At 48.9% G+C, this 18,762-nt stretch overlaps 2 protein-coding genes across 3 annotated transcripts in view; one reads left to right on the top strand and one right to left on the bottom strand.

The window, feature by feature from the left end:
- Positions 1-1,770: 1,770 nt before the first annotated feature.
- LOC119964373 (E3 ubiquitin-protein ligase Midline-1-like) lies at positions 1,771-14,478 on the bottom strand. Of its 2 annotated transcripts, XM_038793766.1 has the most exons (6): positions 13,534-14,478; positions 10,006-10,101; positions 6,796-7,029; positions 6,201-6,220; positions 4,442-4,584; positions 1,771-3,336 (listed from the first exon to the last, which is right to left on the bottom strand). In XM_038793766.1, the coding sequence occupies exons 1-6, from the start codon at positions 14,152-14,154 to the stop codon at positions 2,783-2,785; spliced, it is 1,668 nt and encodes a 555-aa protein (XP_038649694.1). In that variant the 5' UTR covers positions 14,155-14,478; the 3' UTR covers positions 1,771-2,782. The 2 variants fall into 2 exon arrangements, with proteins under 2 accessions (XP_038649694.1, XP_038649693.1); XM_038793765.1 differs by lacking the exon at positions 10,006-10,101 and having other exon boundaries at positions 13,534-14,362.
- Positions 14,479-14,942: 464 nt separating this feature from the next.
- Positions 14,943-18,762, top strand: part of LOC119964372 (outer dense fiber protein 2-like) — a 29,522-nt gene continuing 25,702 nt past the window's right edge. Inside the window, exon 1 of the mRNA XM_038793764.1 lies at positions 14,943-15,051. Coding sequence (XP_038649692.1) covers positions 15,041-15,051 — 11 coding nt within the window. The 5' untranslated portion in view covers positions 14,943-15,040. The remainder of the gene's footprint in view (positions 15,052-18,762) is intronic.

Raw genomic sequence — 18,762 nt, 5'->3', positions numbered from 1 at the left:
AAAGACTTCTCATGTCCTCGCTTGGCTCTTATTAGCTCTCTCTTTAAAGCCTTCCTAGCTAACTTGTAACTCTCAAGCAACCCAACTGAACCATCACATCTCCTCTACCCATAAGCCTCCTTCTTCCTCTTAACAAGTGATTCAACTGCTTTAGTAAGCCATGGTTCCCTCACTCGACCACTTCCTCCCTGCCTAACAGATACATACTTATCAAGGACACGCAGTAGCTATTCCTTGAACATGCTCCACATTGCCATTGTGTCCATCCCCTGCAGTTTTCCTCTCCAGGCGATGCATCCTAAGTCTTGCCTCATCGCATCACAATTGCCTTTCCCCCAGCAATAACTCTTGCCCTGTGGTATATACCTATCCCTTTCCATCGCTAAAGTAAACGTAATCGAATTATGGTCACTATCACCAAAATGCTCACCTACCTCCAAATCTAACACCTGTCCTGGTTCATTACCCAGTACCAAATCCAATACGGCCTCGCCTCTTGTTGGCCTATCTACATACTGCATCAGGAAACTCTCCTGCACACATTGGACAAAAACGGATCCATCTAAAGTATTCGAACTATAGTGTTTCCAGTCAATATTTGGAAAGTTAAAAGTCCCCCATAACAACTACCCTGTTATTTTCGCTCCTATCCAGAATCATCTTTGCAATCCTTTCCTCTACATCTCTGGAACTTTTCGGAGGCCTATAGAAAAGCCCTAACAGGGTGACCTCTCCTTTCCCGTTTCTTAACTCAGCCCATACTACCTCAGTATTCGAGTCCTCATCAAATGTCCTCTCAGCCACTGTAATACTGTCCTTGACTAACAATGCCACCCCTCCCCTTCTCTTACCACCTTCCCTGAACTTACTGAAATATCTAAACCCCGGCACCTGCAACAACCATTCCTTGCCCTGCTCTATCCATGTCTCCGAAATGGCCACAACATCGAAGTCCCAGGTACTAACCCATGCCGCAAGCTCACCCACCTTATTCCGGATGCTCCTGGCATTGAAGTAGACGCACTTTAGACCACCTTCCTTCCTGCCGGTACACTCCTGCAACTTTGAAACCTTACTCATGACCTCACTACTCTCAGCTTCTTGTGTACTGGAGCTACAATTCAGGTTCCCAATCCCCTGCTGAACTAGTTTAAACCCTCCCGAAGAGCATTAGCAAACCTCTCCCCCCCCCCCCCCCCCGAGGATATTAGTACCCCTCTGGTCCAGGTGTAGACCATCCCTTTCGTAGAGGTCCCACCTACCCCGGAATGAGCCCCAATTGTCCAGGAATCTGAAACCCTCCCTCCTGCACCATCCCTGCAGCCACGTGTTCAACTGCTCTCTCCCAATTCCTCGACTCGCTAGCACGTGGCATGGGTAACAGCCCAGAGATAATAATTCTGTTTGTTCTGGCTCTAAGTTTCCACCCTAGCTCCCTGAATTCCTGCCTTACATCCCTATCCCTTTTCCTACATATGTCGTTGGTACCTATGTGGACCACAACTTGGGGCTGCTCCCCCTTAAGGATCCCGAAAACATGATCTGAGACATCACGGACCCTGACACCTGGGAGGCAACACACCAACCGCGAGTCTCTCTCATTCCCACAGAATCTCCTATCTATCCCCCTAACTATGGAGTCTCCAATGACTAATGTTCTACTCCTTTTCCCCCCTTCCCTTCTGAGCACCAGGGACAGACTCTGTGCCAGAGACCTGTACCCCATGGCTGAAAATGCCTGCCATCTGAAAATGCACCTTTGAAAAGACATCAGTTTTAGTTTTTAATGTACACATACGGAAAAGTAAATGGCAGTTAAGGAAGGCTATATTAAGCTGCATATGGTAGTGTTGCTCAAGCAAAACAGGGAGCTCAGCAGCTTTCAACCTTCAGCTGTGTGACACATAGTTCAAGGCACCAGTCCTAGTATTGCATCCCCCTTCCTCCCTTTACCAATCATTCACCAGGACAAGTAAATTCCAATGAGGAATAACTGATAAGGAGCAATATAACAAAATAGCATACAAGCACAGCCAGGCCCATGAACAATGTGGTCACAATACTCGCCTTACAGTAACAGTCAGAGAATCAGCACCAGTTTCAATCGAAAAAAATCTCAGTAATTCAGGCTGAACCAGAGAATGCTGGCTGAACTCAGCAGGTCTGGCGACATCTGTGGAGGGAGAAACATGCGGTTTCTCCACTGTCTCTCGCCAACGATGCTGCCAGACCTGCTGGGTTCGTCCAGCATTCTCGGTTTCGATTTCAGATTGCCAACATCTGCATTATTTTGCTTTCAGGCTTTCTGGGAACAAGTTCAAGAAATGTCAATTTCCTCAGGGCATTCTGGGACGGGCAACAAATTAAGCCATGTCTCAAAGCCATTAAAATAAGCCAGTACAGTAATACCATAAATACCACTAATTGCAAATCTTTGCCGGGAGCTTGTCAGCGGCTCTGGGGCAGACCGAGTTGGCAGAACTCTTGGTATGGAGCTCCACCTCGTCAGCCAGTTTATCTCGCAAAATGTGGGGTGCGTGTGGCAAACAATATTAAAATGTGTGAAGAGAGGATCCCATAGAAAGTTTCATGTGTAATGCCAGAGGCTGGGGAAGCCCATTTCTTAGCTGGAAGTGAGTTTGTGGACAAAGATATGGTCAGAGGCAGGAAGCTCTTCTGAGAACTCCCATCCCACCAGAGATCCTCCCACCAAATGTTTGAACTGCTGCCCCCTCAGTCTAAAATGAAACAGCCCACATTATCTACATTACAGCAATGCATTTCAGTCAATGATACCGCTGTGAATGATCATGGGGACCATCGAAAACTCTTGGTTCTCATTAAACTTTGGACAAAAGGCAGGAAACACCGGTGCTTTCAGCGTGCAATAGAATGTGTACAAACACTGCACAGAATCTGCATCGCAAAACGTCAGAATGCCGCTGTCACAATCCAGATAGATGCCAATGTTTTCCAGTTGCTTTTCGTAGCGAAAATACATCACTTCCATGTTGTGTTGAGCGCAGCAAAGGCCCCCTTTTGAGCAAGAAAATGCCCAGGAGCTTTCCTCGGTTCCCAGCCTGCTTCCCGGTGGCGTGCGTGGGATGCTCTGGTAGGCTACCCCCACAGCCCACGAAGGAATGTTTTTCACGCTGACCTCCCAGTAGTGAAGGCCAGTAATGTAGCCTCTCTTGGCCAGCACATTGAAAGAGGTGCTGAAGCGTTCTGCACTGCACACCTCATTGTGCTTCCCCTCAACGGCTCCAACTGTGGTGCCTTCCCTACTTATTTCCAGCTGTGCATGCGCATTGCTCGTGTCCAATTGGATAACTTGATCTAGAAGAGGGCAAAAAAAAAAAAGTTACATTCGAGCATAAATTAGAAAAGATAAGACTCATGGGCGAGTTAGAATCTGTCTTGGCAATTCGATGGAGATTTCAACCACAGATCCGTCATTTGTATGGGACGAAATTAGGGTGGCACGGGAGCACAGTGGTTAGCACTGCTGCTTCACAGCGCCAGGGACCCAGGTCAGTTTCTCGGCTTGGGTCACTGTCCATGCGGAGTCTGCACCTTCTCCCCGTGTCTGCGTGGTTTCCTTCGGGTGCTCCGGTTTCCTCTCACAAGTCCCAAAAGTGCCTGTTAGGTGAATTGGACATTCTGAATTCTCCCTCAGTGTACCCGAACAGTGTGGCGACTAGGGGATTTTCACAGTAACGTCACTGCAGTGTTAATGTAAGCCTACTTGTGACATTAATAAAGATATCATTATTAAAATATAGAAATGCCCAATCAGGACGCTGCATGTTCTGTCAAAGTAACTATCTGACTGTGCATATTGTCAATCAGACATACGGCAGCCACTGTGTGGCAAGGGCAGATATACAGCCCAATGGTTGGGGCACTAAACAAACTGCTCCGTCCTGAATGGTGTGGAGGTAAGTGGCACTGCACCTGCACCCGTGCCGGGAAATGGTAAGCATTTTACCATTCCCCAAACTCAATGGTGGAGAGGCAACTTCCTCTTCAACAAGCCTCTCACCTTGTGGGGAAGTTGGCGATGGCAATGCCACTGAAGTGAAGGTGAGGCGGCTGGGCCCAATCTTGCCCTGAGATGGTCACTATCTGGTATGTAAGTGACCCAACGTCCACCTGTCACTTGTCCAGGTTCTGTTTAGGCTGCCGTATTCATTATTGAAGGAGTGTGAATGGAGTTGCACGCTGAAACCACCAGCACGCCATGCAAATTTTGACGGAGCAAAGGTGACTAAATGAAGTAGCTGAAGATGGTTGGGCGAAGGCCACATCCCAAAGGAACTCAGTGAAAATTGGCCTTCAACATCCACAAGTCTTTTCCTGTGTCCAGAATACCACAGCATGTTCAGTTTTACAGGCACTGCTGCATATTTTATATGGTGTATTGCATTTAGCACGGACTTACTTGAAAATAATTCCCCCAAAGCTGTTAAAATGCTAGGAATGTTCCTTTTCTTGCTGAAATGTGGCTCGGGCACTATGTTTTTTAAGTGGTTTGTCACCTCCTGAAGCTCTTTTAAACCAAGGTCCTGTTCCTTGATTTTTGTACTGTGAATGCATAAATATGGAGAAGATAACCAATTAAAAACACGCACTGTATTTTTTCTTAAAGTAGGCTATAAAAGGTCGCGAATCGAAAAGACAGGTTTTCAAGTTTGAACAAACATGCCTCATTAAAATAAAAACAAAAATCACTACAGAAGTTGAGTTCCTTCCAATGAATCCTGGGAAACACATGCTCCGGACAGGAAAACAATTGCCGCTATGCCCACAGGTAACTCATACCGCTGTTCATTAAGCAGTATCGTGCTTACGTCAAAGTTAATTCTGGTCTGAGTTATATAAACTATTTGGTTGATATACCTCAATTCTAGTAAAACTGGTGAGGAGAGTTGGTTAAATTAACTTCTACTTGTTTCGTCCTATGTTTCTGACAGTGAGTAAATGTCAATGTACTTGAAATGAAATGAAATGAAATGAAAATGAAATGAAATGAAAAAGAAATGAAATGAAAATGAAATGAAATGAAAATGAAAAAATAAAAATGAATGAAGTGAAAATGGCTTATTGTCACAAGCAGGCTTCGAATGAAGTTACTGTGAAAAGCCCCTAGTCGTCACATTCCGGCGCCTGTTCGGGGAGGCTGGCACGGGAATTGAACCGTGCTGCTGGCCTGCCTTGGTCTGCTTTCAAAGCCAGCAATTTAGTCTTGTGCTAAACAGCCCCTATGATTGGCTATCAAGCGCTTTGGGATGTTCGGAGGAAAAGTGCTAGATAAATTCAAATCTTTCTAAAAGAGAATGGAAATGATGGCTCACTTCTCTGTATTAAAACGATTTAATGTTAGCTGGTCCTGAGGCGGAGGGGTGGAGGTGGTGTATTGGTATTGCCACTGGACTAATAATCCAGAGATTTAGGGTAATACTCTGGGGAGCTGGGTTCAAATCCCACTTCAGCAGATGGTTAAATTTGAATTAAAATCTGGATCAATGGCTGCAAGAACCCGCCTGGTTCACGAGTGTCCGCTGGGGGAGAAAATATGCCATCCTTACCCGGTCTGGCCTATGCGTCACTCCAGATTGTGGTGGGTTCTGAAATTGGCCCCCTCAAGGGCAATAAATGCTGACCCAGCCAGCGACGCCCATGTACCAAAGTAGTGCAATTAAAATAGAGTTCATCAGCCAACATAGCCAAGAGGTAGCCCAATGATCTAAAGTGCAATGTTTAGTGAATGTCTATGAGTCACAACGTAGAATGAGTAAGAGTGAAGTTTAATCCCAGTTTAACCTGCTTGCAGTTGCTCGCCTGCAAGATGATGCCACACTCCCTCCCCCCCTCTCGTCACTGGTTTAATGCGATTTTGTTTTGGGGCAAGGGTGTTTCAATGGTTGTTAGAATTATCGAATCAGCTTCACACATTTAATGTAAAATTGTCTGCCAACATCTGCAAAATGACAAGTGCTCCAATCTTAACTGGTGTGGTGTTGTATAAAACTGAGCAGGCAACCATTTCTTCACCAGAGTAAAATTTGGGTGCCAAATCAACTAAGTTTGAAGCTGCAGTACGCTGATTTGAGTAAAGTCGAGGCCTCAAATAGTAAAGCATTTTCCAGTGGCAATTCATTCAGCTTCGTACATTAACTAATTTAAAATGTTAAACTTACCTTCTAACGCTGCTCAGAACCTACAAAAAAAAGTCACAATACTGAGCAATAAGTTCATTTTGCAAGAATCTAAAGCAAGATTTATGTAACTCACTATTTTGTACAAGTAAACAGGTTTTTTGACTTATCTCTGCATTTCATAAAATTAAGTCCCCGGTGTGATGCATGTTGTCCATCTACTGGTTGACATAGGCAGTACAAGCCATCGGAGTCATCGCTTTTATTTTTTTTTAATTCACATGAGTACAAGCATACTCTATTAGTAAGATAAAGTCACCATAGTCCCAGATTACCATAGGCTGCTTTAGTCTCCGACGGATACCACATACAGCTACCAACAGTAATGACTAACTGCCTATGTGTTTTACACTTTACTGGTCAATAACCATATCCCAAAGGGCATCAGGGGTTATGGGGAGAAGGCAGGAGAATGGGGATGAGAAAAATATCAGCCATGATTGAATGGCGGAGCAGACTCGATGGGCCAAGTGGCCTAATTCTGCTCCTATGTCTTATGGTATTGTGAATGTACTGATTTTCCACAGGTCTACAGCCAGGATTACACATTATTGATCTAACACCATACAAAACTCACCTGCAGCAATAGCATGGGGTTCTCCATACCAAATGCAATCTGCAGGGTACCTTTAGCTTGTCGCAGTATTGCCTGTGACTGCTTCAGCTTTGCTGCCTTCCGGTCCACCATCAGATTCACCTGGGCACTGGTAACAGAATATCTTTTTCTCCATGCTCTCTCCTCAATGTCAAGGAAAAGTTGGACTTTCCTGAAGAAGTCCAGGTGTGTCTGTTCCTGTTTTTTTAACTTATCCTATTAGAAAAAAAAACATAAAACCCTTTGTGGGGTATTTTCATCTTTCAATTCTTAATATCCTGCCATTTTCAAAAGGAATTAAATTACTTGAACAAATCCTGAGCATATCGCAAAATGCTTCATGAATGCAAGATTATCTCGAAGGTAAGCTGCCATAGTCCCAGATGACCATAGGCTGCTTTCCCCTTTGAGAAGGGGGGGGGGTGGGGGGGGGGGGGGGGGGTGGGGGGGGTGGGGGGGGGGGGGGGGAAGGGAGAGAGAGAAGGCTGACTGGTAGTGATTTAACCCGAGGATCACCACACCTCAGGCAAGGTTGAGAAGGTGGGGCCTTCATGAATAACCTCAGCCGGTACGGGAATTGAACCCGCGCTGCTGGCCTTGCTCTGAACTAGCTATCTAGCCAAGTGAGCTAAACCAGCCTCCACGTCTAGCACTATATCTAAATTCAATCAGAAACACAAACATTTTCATGGTTAGATTAAACTAACAGCGATTTGCCAATGCAACAGGGTCTAGATTTGCGTTTTACAACAAGTGCAGGGCGGCACGATGGCACAGTGGTTAGCACTGCTGCCTCACAGCACCAGGGATCCAGGTTAGATTCTGGCCTTGGGTGACTGTCTGTGCGGAGTCTGCACGTTCTCCCCGTGGGGTTCCTCCGGGTGCTCCGGTTTCCTCCCACAGTCCAAAGATGTGCAGGTTAGGTGGGGTTACGGGAATAGGGTGGGGGAGTGGGCCTAGCTAGGGTGCTCTTTTGGAGGGTCAGTGCAGAGTCGATGGGCTGAATGGCCTCCCTCTGCACTGTAGAGATTCTACCGATAAATCCAGATTGTGGACAAGTGAAACTTTTTAAGGATGCCTATTTATTGAGAACAAAAAGCCCCAACAATCCAACAAGTTGTCATTCACACTTAAGTATTTCAATCACCGGTATACACAACAAATACTTCAAAAAATAAACTCCTGGGAACCATCGCTATGTTGAAATTAAGTTTGGGCATGTTATTTGGGGCAGCAGGGTAGCATGGTGGTTAGCATAAATGCTTCACAGCTCCAGGGTCCCAGGTTCGATTCCCGGCTGGGTCACTGTCTGTGTGGAGTCTGCACGTCCTCCCCCTGTGTGCGTGGGTTTCCTCCGGGTGCTCCGGTTTCCTCCCACAGTCCAAAGATGTGCAGGTTAGGTGGATTGGCCATGCTAAATTGCCCGTAGTGTCCTAATAAAAGTAAGGTTAAGGGGGGGTTGTTGGGTTACGGGTATAGGGTGGATACGTGGGTTTGAGTAGGGTGATCATGGCTCGGCACAACATTGAGGGCCGAAGGGCCTGTTCTGTGCTGTACTGTTCTATGTTCTATGTTCTATGTTCTATTGGTAGGACAGGACACACTGTGTTAATCCATATGGTGAAGAAACTACCTGCTAATCACCTACAGTTTTCCTATTGCATGATGTCGGTTGTGACAAAATGGTCAACAGCCTGAAAAGCTAGGCCACATACAGAATTGGACAATCTAAATTAAACAGCAGCCAACAGCTTGAGCCCGCCAGACCTGATGGGAATCCAGGCCATCCTAATAAACACAGACACTGGTCAGAGGCGAACAAGGGAAAATCTGAACTTTTCTGGAAGTTGAGACCTTAACCAAATAAGGACGTTATTTTGTGTATTGGCCTGTATCGGCCAGACTCGAAGGCATCCCAGTTCCAGACTCAACGGCGCCTGAACACCTTGCATGGAAAGGGCTACATGCGCTCCATGCACCTGAGAATGGATACCTCGGTGTCTTGCATATAAAGAATGAGCAAGCCCATTGGGTGATGGAAGGTTCATAAAATCATAGAACTTACAGTGCAGAAGGAGGCCATTCGGAATATCGAGTCTGCACCGACCCTTGGAAAGAGCACCCTACCTAAGCCTGCACCTCCACCCTATCCCTGCAACCCAGTAACCTCACCTAACCTTTTGTTTTGGACACTAAGGGCAATTTAGCATGGCCAATCCACCTAACCTGCACATCTTTGGACTATGGGAGGAAACCGGAGCATCCGGATGAAACCCACGCAGACACAGGGAGAACGTGCAGACTCCGCACAGACAGCGACCCATGCAGGGGATTGAACCTGGGACACTGGAGCTGTGAAGCCACTGTGATAACCACTGTGCTACCGCGCCCAGGTTACTGGGATAGGGTGGAGGCGTGGGTTTGGGTAGGGTGCTCTTTCCAAGGGCTGGTGCAGACTCGATGGACCGAATGACCTCCTTCTGCACAGTAAATTCAATGATTCTAGGATTCAAAATGTTGGAAAACCTCAGCAGGCCAGACAGCACCAGTGTGAAGGGCTGCAGAAGGTACTGATAATGGCACTGCCTTTAACACCTCCTCTGACCCGTGCCCTACACATCCTGGTTGCAATCTCTCCGAGCTCTCATCAATCATTGACCTTCCACTTTGCTCCACCCCCTCTTATACAGTTTATAATCCATTGCATTTCCCCCTCTCTAGAGCTCCAAAGAGTCATTTGGACTCGAAACGTTAACTCTAGATGGTGCCAGACCCACAGAGACTTGCTAGTACTTGCCATTTCAACTTTAGGTCACACAATAATAGCTTTAAAAAGAAAAACGTGACATCTATTCGCTGAGTGTAAAAGCTCACAAAGTAACCATAGAATCACTACAGTGCAGAAGGGGACCATTCAGCCCATCTAGTCTGCACTGGTCCTCTGACTCCCGCCCTGGCCCTGTAACCCCCATCTAACCTGCACATCTTTGGACTGGGGGAGGAAACCGGAGCACCCGGGAGGAAACCCACACGGACACGGGGGGGGGGAAATGCGAAATCCACACAGACAGCCACCCAAGGCTGGAATTGAACCCGGGCTCCTGGCACTGTTGAGGCAGCAGTGCTAACCACTGTGTCGCTGTGCCATCCACCAAAATGTTGTTAAACCCGTCCCTCCAGTTCCAGTAATACCTTCTGAGCAGATGCAGTTTCCTCCAAGTCACATAGCCCATTGTCCACAGCAGCCAGATCTTTGTCAACTTTGGCCAGCTCACGTTTGCACTCATCCTGGAGAACAGTGAACATTGATATTGCAAGATCTCCAAATGAAAGAAGACAATCTACAATTCAGAAGATACCAACTTATCAACCCAAAATTGATATCTATACTGTATTGTCTTGTGTTTAAAAACAGAATATTGGCCAGAAGGACTTACAGCATCAACTTTTGGTTGACTAAAATGTGAGCAGAAATGTGGCTGAACTAAAATTATTGTTCATTCTGAAACATTTTAAGCAGGTTTATTTTGGACATACATGTTTTAACAGGAGGTCCCATAAGATTTTGGGAAACAGCTGGGGCACTTTTACTTCACTCTCACACCTGCCTACTTAGAACGGAGTCTCTATTCAGATTTACCCTCAGGTTAACATTTGGGTGAAGCACACAAGCATTGGCTGCATGGCACGACCCTAGATCCTGGGGACTGCGGAGCTCCTAGCGTCTGCGGAGCAGACTCGATGGGCCGAATAGCCTGATTCTGCTCCTATGTTTTATGGTCTAATCAAGTAGCAGAGGAGGCCATTTGGTCTACCCTCCCTGTGCTGGCACTTTGGACAGGTTCAATGGACATTATCTAAGTTAACACAGAAGTGCAGTACTGAGCGAGTGCAGCACTGTCAGCGTGTTGCCTTTCTGAAGGGATGTGAATGGCAGCCTTCTCAGCTGAGCATATGCAAAAAAAATCACCCAATTCTATTTTGAAGAGGAGTTGGGTGGGGGGGGGGGGGGGGGGGGGATCCTCCTTGATGTCTTGGCTGGCCTCAAATATTGCCATAAAAACAGGACTTTCAGGGCATAAAGCTTTACAGCATGGAAAGAGGCCCTTTCGTCCATCGTGATGTGCTGGCCATCAAGCACCTATCTCTTCTAATCCCATTTCCTACTTGGTCCAAGGCCTCGTGTTGCTGTCGCATTTCAAGTGTTCATCTAAATGCTGTGAGGGTTTTCCATCTTTGCCACCCTTTCAGACAGTAAGTTCCAGATTGTCACCACCCATGGGTGAAATGTTTCTTCCTCAAAGACCCTCAAAATCTGCTCCTCACCGTAAATCTATGCCTGCTGGTTATTGACCCCTCTATTAAGGGGAAAAGTTACGTACTATCTACCCTATCTGTGCCGCTCATGAATTTGTACACCTCAATCAGGCCTTCTCTGCTCCAAGGAAAACAGCCCCAGTCTCACTAGCCTCTCGGCTGAAATGCTCCAGCCCACACAACATCCTGATGAATCTACTCTGCACCCTTTTAGTGAAATCACAAACTTCCTGTAGTGTGGCGGCCAGAATTGCATACAGTACTCTAGCTGTGACCCAACCAGCTTTTTATACAGCTCCATTGTAACCTCCTTGCCCTTGTAGTCTATGTCATGGCTAATAAAGGCAAGTATCCTTTATGCCTTCTTAACCACCTTATCCCAGAGCTGAAGGGGTTGGATTACGAGGAGAGGTTGAATAGACTGGGACTGTACTCGTTGGAATTTAGAAAGATCCAGGGGGGATCTTATTGAAACATATAAAATTATGAAGGAAATAGATAGGATAGATGTGGGCAGGTTGTTTCCACTGGCGGGTGAAAGCAAAACTAGGGGACATAGCCTCAAAATAAGGGGAAGTAGATTTAGAACTTCTTCACCCAAAGGGTTGTGAATCTATGGAATTCCTTGCCCAGTGAAGCGGTTGAGGCTCCTTCATTAAATGTTTTTAAGATAAAGATAGATAGATAAAGATGAAAAATAAAGGGATTAAGGGTTATGGTGTTCGGGCCAGAAAGTGGAGCTGAGTCCACAAAAGATCAGCCATGATCTCATTGAATGGCGGAGCAGGCTCGAGGGGCCAAATGGCCTACTCCTGCTCCTAGTTCTCATGTTTTTATGTTATCTACCTGTCCTGCTGCCTTCAGGGATCATTGGACACACACCCTCTGTATTTCCTAGCATCCTGCCATTCATTGTATATTCCCTTGCATTGTTAATCCTCCCAAACTGCATTCCTCACACTTTTCAGGGTTAAATTCCACTTTCTGCTGTTCTGCCCATCTGGTCAGCCTGTCCATATAGCCCTGTAATCTGAGGCTTTCCTCCTCATTATTTACCACACCACCAATTTTCGTCTCATTAGCACATTGCTGACACTTGCAAGCTTGCTGTGCACAAATTGCCACCTTCATTTCCGAACATTACAGCAATGGCCAGACTTTAACAAGTAAAGCATAAAGGCCTTTGGGGCATCTGGACATTGTGATAGGTGCTGTATTAATGCACAACTCTCATCCATTGCAGTATAACTCAAACCTATGGCTGCTGGTAGAACGTTGAGTAAACCCTTTAACTGCAGCGTGGTGCACCTTTTCGAATGGGGTGGATTTCACACACACACATGGTTTAGAGACAAAGGGTTGGGGCTCAATTGCAAAAAGCAACTGCTAAGAGACACAGAGGCGAAATGAGTCATGACCTGGAATCTGAAATTTAAAGAAAATGGTGGAAATACTCAGCAGGTCTGGCAGCATCTGTGGAGAGTCATACTGGGTTTTGAAACATTAACTCTGTTTCTCTCTCCACCGATGCTGCCAGGTCTGCTGGGTTTTTCTAGCACTTTTCAGTTTTCATTTCAGAATTCCAGCATCCATGGTATTTTGCTTTGATTTTCATGATCTCCCTGAAAAAGGATGACAGAGACAAATTCAGTAGGAATTTTCTAAAGGGAGCTGCATAAATAGTTGAGGAGATGGCCGGTGGTCCAGGGGAGAAACTAATCGGATAAACAGCCAGCACAGTGGGAAGAATCATAGAATTGTTACAGCACAGAAGGCCACTCGGCCCAATGTCTCCATGCTGGCTCTCCCAAGGAGCAACTCAGGATATTTCATAGAATTTACAGTGCAGAAGGAGGCCATTTGGCCCATTGAGTCTGCACCGGCTCTTGGAAAGAGCACCCTACCCAAGGTCAACACCTCCACCCTGTCCCCATAACCCAGTAACCCCACCCAACACTAAGGGCAATTTGGGACACTAAGGGCAATTTATTATGGCCGATCCACCTAACCTGCAGATCTTTGGACTGTGGGAGGAAACCGGAGCACCCGGAGGAAACCCACGCACACACGGGGAGGATGTGCAGACTCTGCACAGACAGTGACCCAAGCCGAAATCGAACCTGGGACCCTGAAGCTGTGAAGCAATTGTGCTATCCACAATGCTACCGTGCTGCCCTATGTTTCCCCTTCCCTCCCTTGCCCCCCAGCCCAGCCCTCTCCCCGCATGCCTCTTTTTCAGATAGTTAAAAAATAATGCAACAGTTATGGCACAGAAGGAGGTAAATTTGCCCATTGCATCTGTGCAAACCTAATCTCATTAACCGGCACTTGATCCATAACCTTGGAGGTTACAAATGGACTTCTTCAAAGCTAGCACAATGGGAAAAAAGCCAAAATGATTACCCTGATTATGGAGGCGGCATCAGTCAGTTTAATGACCTGGTGATGATGGTGCGAAGTCTCGGTGGGTAGCATACAATAGGCACAGAGAGGGCACTGGTCAGTCTGGCAGTAGAGCTCCAGCTTTTTGCCATGTTGCTTACACAGGTGGCTGATGTTGGTGGTCGGCTTCACCAGGACGTGATCTCGGAAAGCCGGGTTCTCCTGGTGCGGCATGAGGTGCAGGGCACAGAACGATTCCCCACAATTCACGCAGCTCTTGTCAGCTGGCGCCCTCTGTACCCCTTTGCACAGGTCACAGCTCAGAGAGCTGGTGCCAGCCTGCCCAGTCTGCCAATGCCTCTCAATGATGTTGTGCAAAGCCACGTTCCTCTTCAACTCCAGGGCCATAGGGCAGCTGGAGTGGCAGAGGGGGCAGGTATAGCAGGGCACTGCCCGGGAAGGGGAGATGGGGGTGGCACGGTCATCGTCCTCATCATCTGTGCCCGGCTCAGCGATCCTGGCCCAGTGCTTCAGCTGCACCACACAGTTGCTGCAGAAGTTGTGTCCACAGGGTAGGGTGACAGGATCCACAAGTATATCTCGGCAAATAACACAAACCAGCTCCTCGTCCAGACTGTCCATGATTAGAGACTGGCTCAGCTCCAGCAGCTCCCTGATACAAAATATCCCAGAAAACTGGAAACAAAGTATCCCAGTAAACAGGAAACAAAATATCTCAGTGAACTCAGTCAAGTTCCCGCTGCGCCCGCTCCGGATTCCGCGCCCGCTCCGGATTCCCGCCCGCTGCGCCCGTTCCGGATTCCGCTCCCGCTGCGCCCGTTCCGGGTCCGCTCCCGCTCCGGATCCGCTCCCGCTGCGCCCGTTCCGGTTCCGCTCCCGCTCCGGATTCCGCTCCCGCTGCGCCCGTTCCGGATTCCGCTCCCGCTGCGCCCGTTCCGGATTCCGCTCCCGCTGCGCCTGCGCCGCCGCCGCCGCTCCCTCTCGCCACTCCGCCCCTTTCGCCACTCGGTCGCCGCCACTGGAGGAGAACTACGTCCCAAAATTTGAACGCAGCCAATCAGGAACCGGAGCCGGCGCCTGGCAACAGGAGCTGGAGACGCGGCTTTTGTATTTTTGATCAAATCCCCCAGGAAACCGGGATCCGGGAGCGGGAGACTAGGGACAGTGTGCTGCGGAGGAGCTCGGACTCGGTGCCTGAGTCGCGGCTCGGTGAGTGAGTCGGGGCTCGGTGAGTGACTCGGACTCGGTGCCTGAGTCGGGGCTCGGTGAGTGACTCGGACTCGGTGCCTGAGTCGGGGCTCGGTGAGTGACTCGGACTCGGTGCCTGAGTCGGGGCTCGGTGAGTGACTCGGACTCGGTGCCTGAGTCGGGGCTCGGTGAGTGACTCGGACTCGGTGCCTGAGTCGGGGCTCGGTGAGTGACTCGGACTCGGTGCCTGAGTCGGGCTCGGGGCCGCACCAGCCGCAGGAAGAGGCTCCGAAGCCGCCTGAAAGTCTGATGTGAGCGGATGAGCCGCAGGTGAGGAGCTCCACCGTCTCTCTCACACACACATGCCCGCCTTTAGCTCCATCTTTCCCGGCTGTGCCGCCACTCCCAGGCGCTGGTTAAAATGGCAAAATCCAAGCCTGTCAGCTGGGGTCAAACCCCTGCCCTGAAACCACACTGGGGCCAATCCCCTGTCCAGAAACCACACTGGGGTCAAACCCCTGCCTTGAAACCACACTGGGGTCAATCCCCTGTCCAGAAACCACACTGGGGTCAAACCCCTGCCCAGAAACCACACTGGGGTCAAACCCCTGCCCAGAACCAACACTGGGGTCAAATCCCTGTCCAGCAACCACACTGGGGTCAAACCCCTGTCCTGAAACCACGCTGGGGTCAATCCCCTGCCCAGCAACCACACTGGGGTCAAACCCCTGCCCTGAAACCACACTGGGGTCAAACCCCTGCCCTGAAACCACACTGGGGTCAAACCCCTGCCCAGAAACCACACTGGGGTCAAGCTGTGCCCAGAATCCACACTGGGGTCAAACCCCTGCTCTGAAACCACACTGGGGTCAAATCTCTGCCCTGAAACCACACTGGGATCAAACCCCTGCCCAGAAACTACACTGGGGACAAACCCCTGTCCAGAAACCATACTGGGGTCAAACCTCTGCCCAGAAACCACACTGGGGTCAAACCCCTGCCCAGAAACCACACTGGGATCAAACCTCTGCCCAGAAACCACACTGGGGTCAAACCCCTGCCCAGAAACCACACTGGGATCAAACCTCTGCCCAGAAACCACACTGGGATCAAACCCCTGCCCAGAAACCACACTGGGGACATCCCCCTGCCCAGAAACCACGCTGGGGTCAACCCCTGCCCAGAAACCACACTGGGGTCAACCCCTGCCCAGAAACCACACTGGGGACATCCCCCTGCCCAGAAACCACGCTGGGGTCAACCCCTGCCCAGAAACCACACTGGGGACATCCCCCTGCCCAGAAACCACACTGGGGTCAAACCCCTGCCCAGAAACCACACTGGGGTCAACCCCCTGCCCAGAAACCACACTAGGATCAAACCCCTGCCCAGAAACCACACTAGGGTCAAACCCCTGCCCAGAAACCACAGTGGGCCAAACCCCTGCCCAGAAACCACAGTGGGACAAAACCCCTGCCCTGAAACCACGCTGGGGTCAAACCCCTGCTCTGAAACCACACTGGGGTCAAACCCCTGCCCAGAAACCACACTGGGGTCAAACCCCTGCCCAGAAACCACAGTGGGACAAACCCCTGCCCTGAAACCACGCTGGGGTCAAACCACTGCTCTGAAACCACACTGGGGTCAAACCCTGCCCTGAAACCACACTGGGGTCAAACCCCTGCCCAGAAACCACACTGGGGTCAAACCCCTGCTCTGAAACCACACTGGGGACATCCCCCTGCCCAGAAACCACACTGGGGTCAATCACATGCCCAGAAACCACAGTGGGGTCAACCCCCTGCCCTGAAACCACACTGGGGTCAAACCCCTGCCCTGAAACCACACTGGGGTCAAACACCTGCCCAGAAACCACACTGGGGACAAACCCCTGCCCTGAAACCACACTGGGGTCAACCCCCTGCCCTGAAACCACAGTGGGACAAACCCCTGCCCTGAAACCCCACTGGGGTCAAACCCCTGCTCTGAAACCACACTGGGGTCAAAACCCTGCCCAGAAACCACAGTGGGACAAACCCCTGCCCTGAAACCACACTGGGGTCAAACCCCTGCCCTGAAACCACACTGGGGTCAAACCCCTGCCCTGAAACCACACTGGGGTCAAACCCCTGCTCTGAAACCACAGCTGGGTGGAAGAGTTCCAGTGACAGGTTCCAGAGGAATGGTGAACTGGTTTACCAGACTGGTTGGTATACAACAGATTCCCCAGGAGTTGCTGCGATAGGACGGCAAATTTTCTTAATATTTATTATATATATTTGAGGAAGATAATCACTGAGTTTTACAGGACAAAAGGAGGCCCTGTGTGTCCATGCCGGCTATCAAGCACCAATCAACTCTAATCCCATTTTCCAGCACTTTGCCGTTACCTTGTATGCTATGGTGTTTTTCAAGTGCTTGTCTAAATGCTTCTTAAATGTTGTAAGGGCCCTTTCCTTTCAGGCAGCGAGTTCCAGATTCCCAACACCCTCTGGGTGAAAAAACTTCTCCTCAAATCCCCTCCTGCCCCTTACTTTAAATCAATGCCCTCTGGTTGGTGACCCCTCCACTAAGGGAAAAAGTCCCTTCCTATCTATGTCCCTCATAATTTTAAGCACCTCAAGGAGGTCATCCGTTTGTTTTTGTTCCAAGGAAAACAATCTCAGTTTAGCCAGCCGCTCTGCATAGGTGAAACGCTCCAGACCAGGCAACAACCTGCTGAATCCCCTCTGCACCCTTTAAGTGCAATCGCACCCTTCCTAGGTGTTGATGCAGTGGTAATGTCACTGGGCTAATATTCCACAGGCTCTGGATAATGCTCTTGGGGGCTGGGGGCGAGGGTTCAAGCCTCACCTGGTGGAAGTTAAATTCTCAATTGATAAACCTGGAATATAAAATTAGCATAGCTAATAGTTTCCATGGAGCTATCGTTGATTGTCATGAAAAACGGTTGCTTCACTCGTGTCCCTCAGGGACGGAAATCTGCCATCCTTACCTGGTCCGTCCTTACCCGACATGTGATTCCACACCCAGCAATGTGGTGGACTCATAACTGCCCCTCTGAAATGGTCAAGCAAGCCACTCAGTTCAAGGGCAATTAGGGATGGCAACAAATGCTGACCCAGCCAACGACGCCCACATCCATTAGGGACCCAGGTTTGAGTCCCAGCTTGGGTCACTGTCTGTGCGGAGTCTGCACGTTCTCCCCGTGTCTGCGTGGGCTTCCTCCGGGAGCTCCAGTTTCCTCCCACAAGTCCCGAAAGACGTGCTTGTTAGGCGAATTGGACATTCTGAATTCTCCCTCAGTGTACCTGAACAGGTGCCAGAGTGTGGCGACCTGGGGCTTTTCACAGTAACTTCATTGCAGTGTAATGTAAGCTGACTTGTGACAGTAATAAAGATCATTATTATTGTACAAGTTTTTTTTGAAAAAGATCTTGACTTGGGCGTGCAGGGCAAGCTTTCAAAATTAATAATCAATACATTTTTATTTTCCATTTGGAAATTCACTTCAAATACATTTGTTTATACATAACCAAAACAAAAAGAGTGAGAATGACTTCAGTAATACCACAGCCAATGTTGCTACATTGCAAAGCCAACATCACAACCAAAAAGTAGAATTGAGGGAAAAATAGAAAAAGAATCTAGGATCTTAATGCTCTTTCTGTGGCACAGATACAGCCAATGGATATGCCTGTGACTATATGCTCCAGAATGTCATCTTGGGTGACATGTGTTGTATTGGGAATAGAGGTGAGGCAAAATGCAGAGTTCTGAGAAGTTCTTTGATCCTGGGCCCATCAGCAGACCCTTAGTCGATCTTGCATTCCTGTGCTCTGGGCCTCACGGTAGCATGGTGGTTAGCATCAATGCTTCACAGCTCCAGGGTCCCAGGTTCGATTCCCGGCTGGGTCACTGTCTGTGTGGAGTCTGCACGTCCTCCCCCTGTGTGCGTGGGTTTCCTCCGGGTGCTCCGGTTTCCTCCCACAGTCCAAAGATGTGCGGGTTAGGTGGATTGGCCATGCTAAATTGCCCGTA

The sequence above is a fragment of the Scyliorhinus canicula genome, chromosome 4, assembly GCF_902713615.1.
Source record: "Scyliorhinus canicula chromosome 4, sScyCan1.1, whole genome shotgun sequence".
Lineage (NCBI taxonomy): Eukaryota > Metazoa > Chordata > Chondrichthyes > Carcharhiniformes > Scyliorhinidae > Scyliorhinus > Scyliorhinus canicula.
This window is presented reverse-complemented; position numbering and strand designations above follow the sequence as displayed.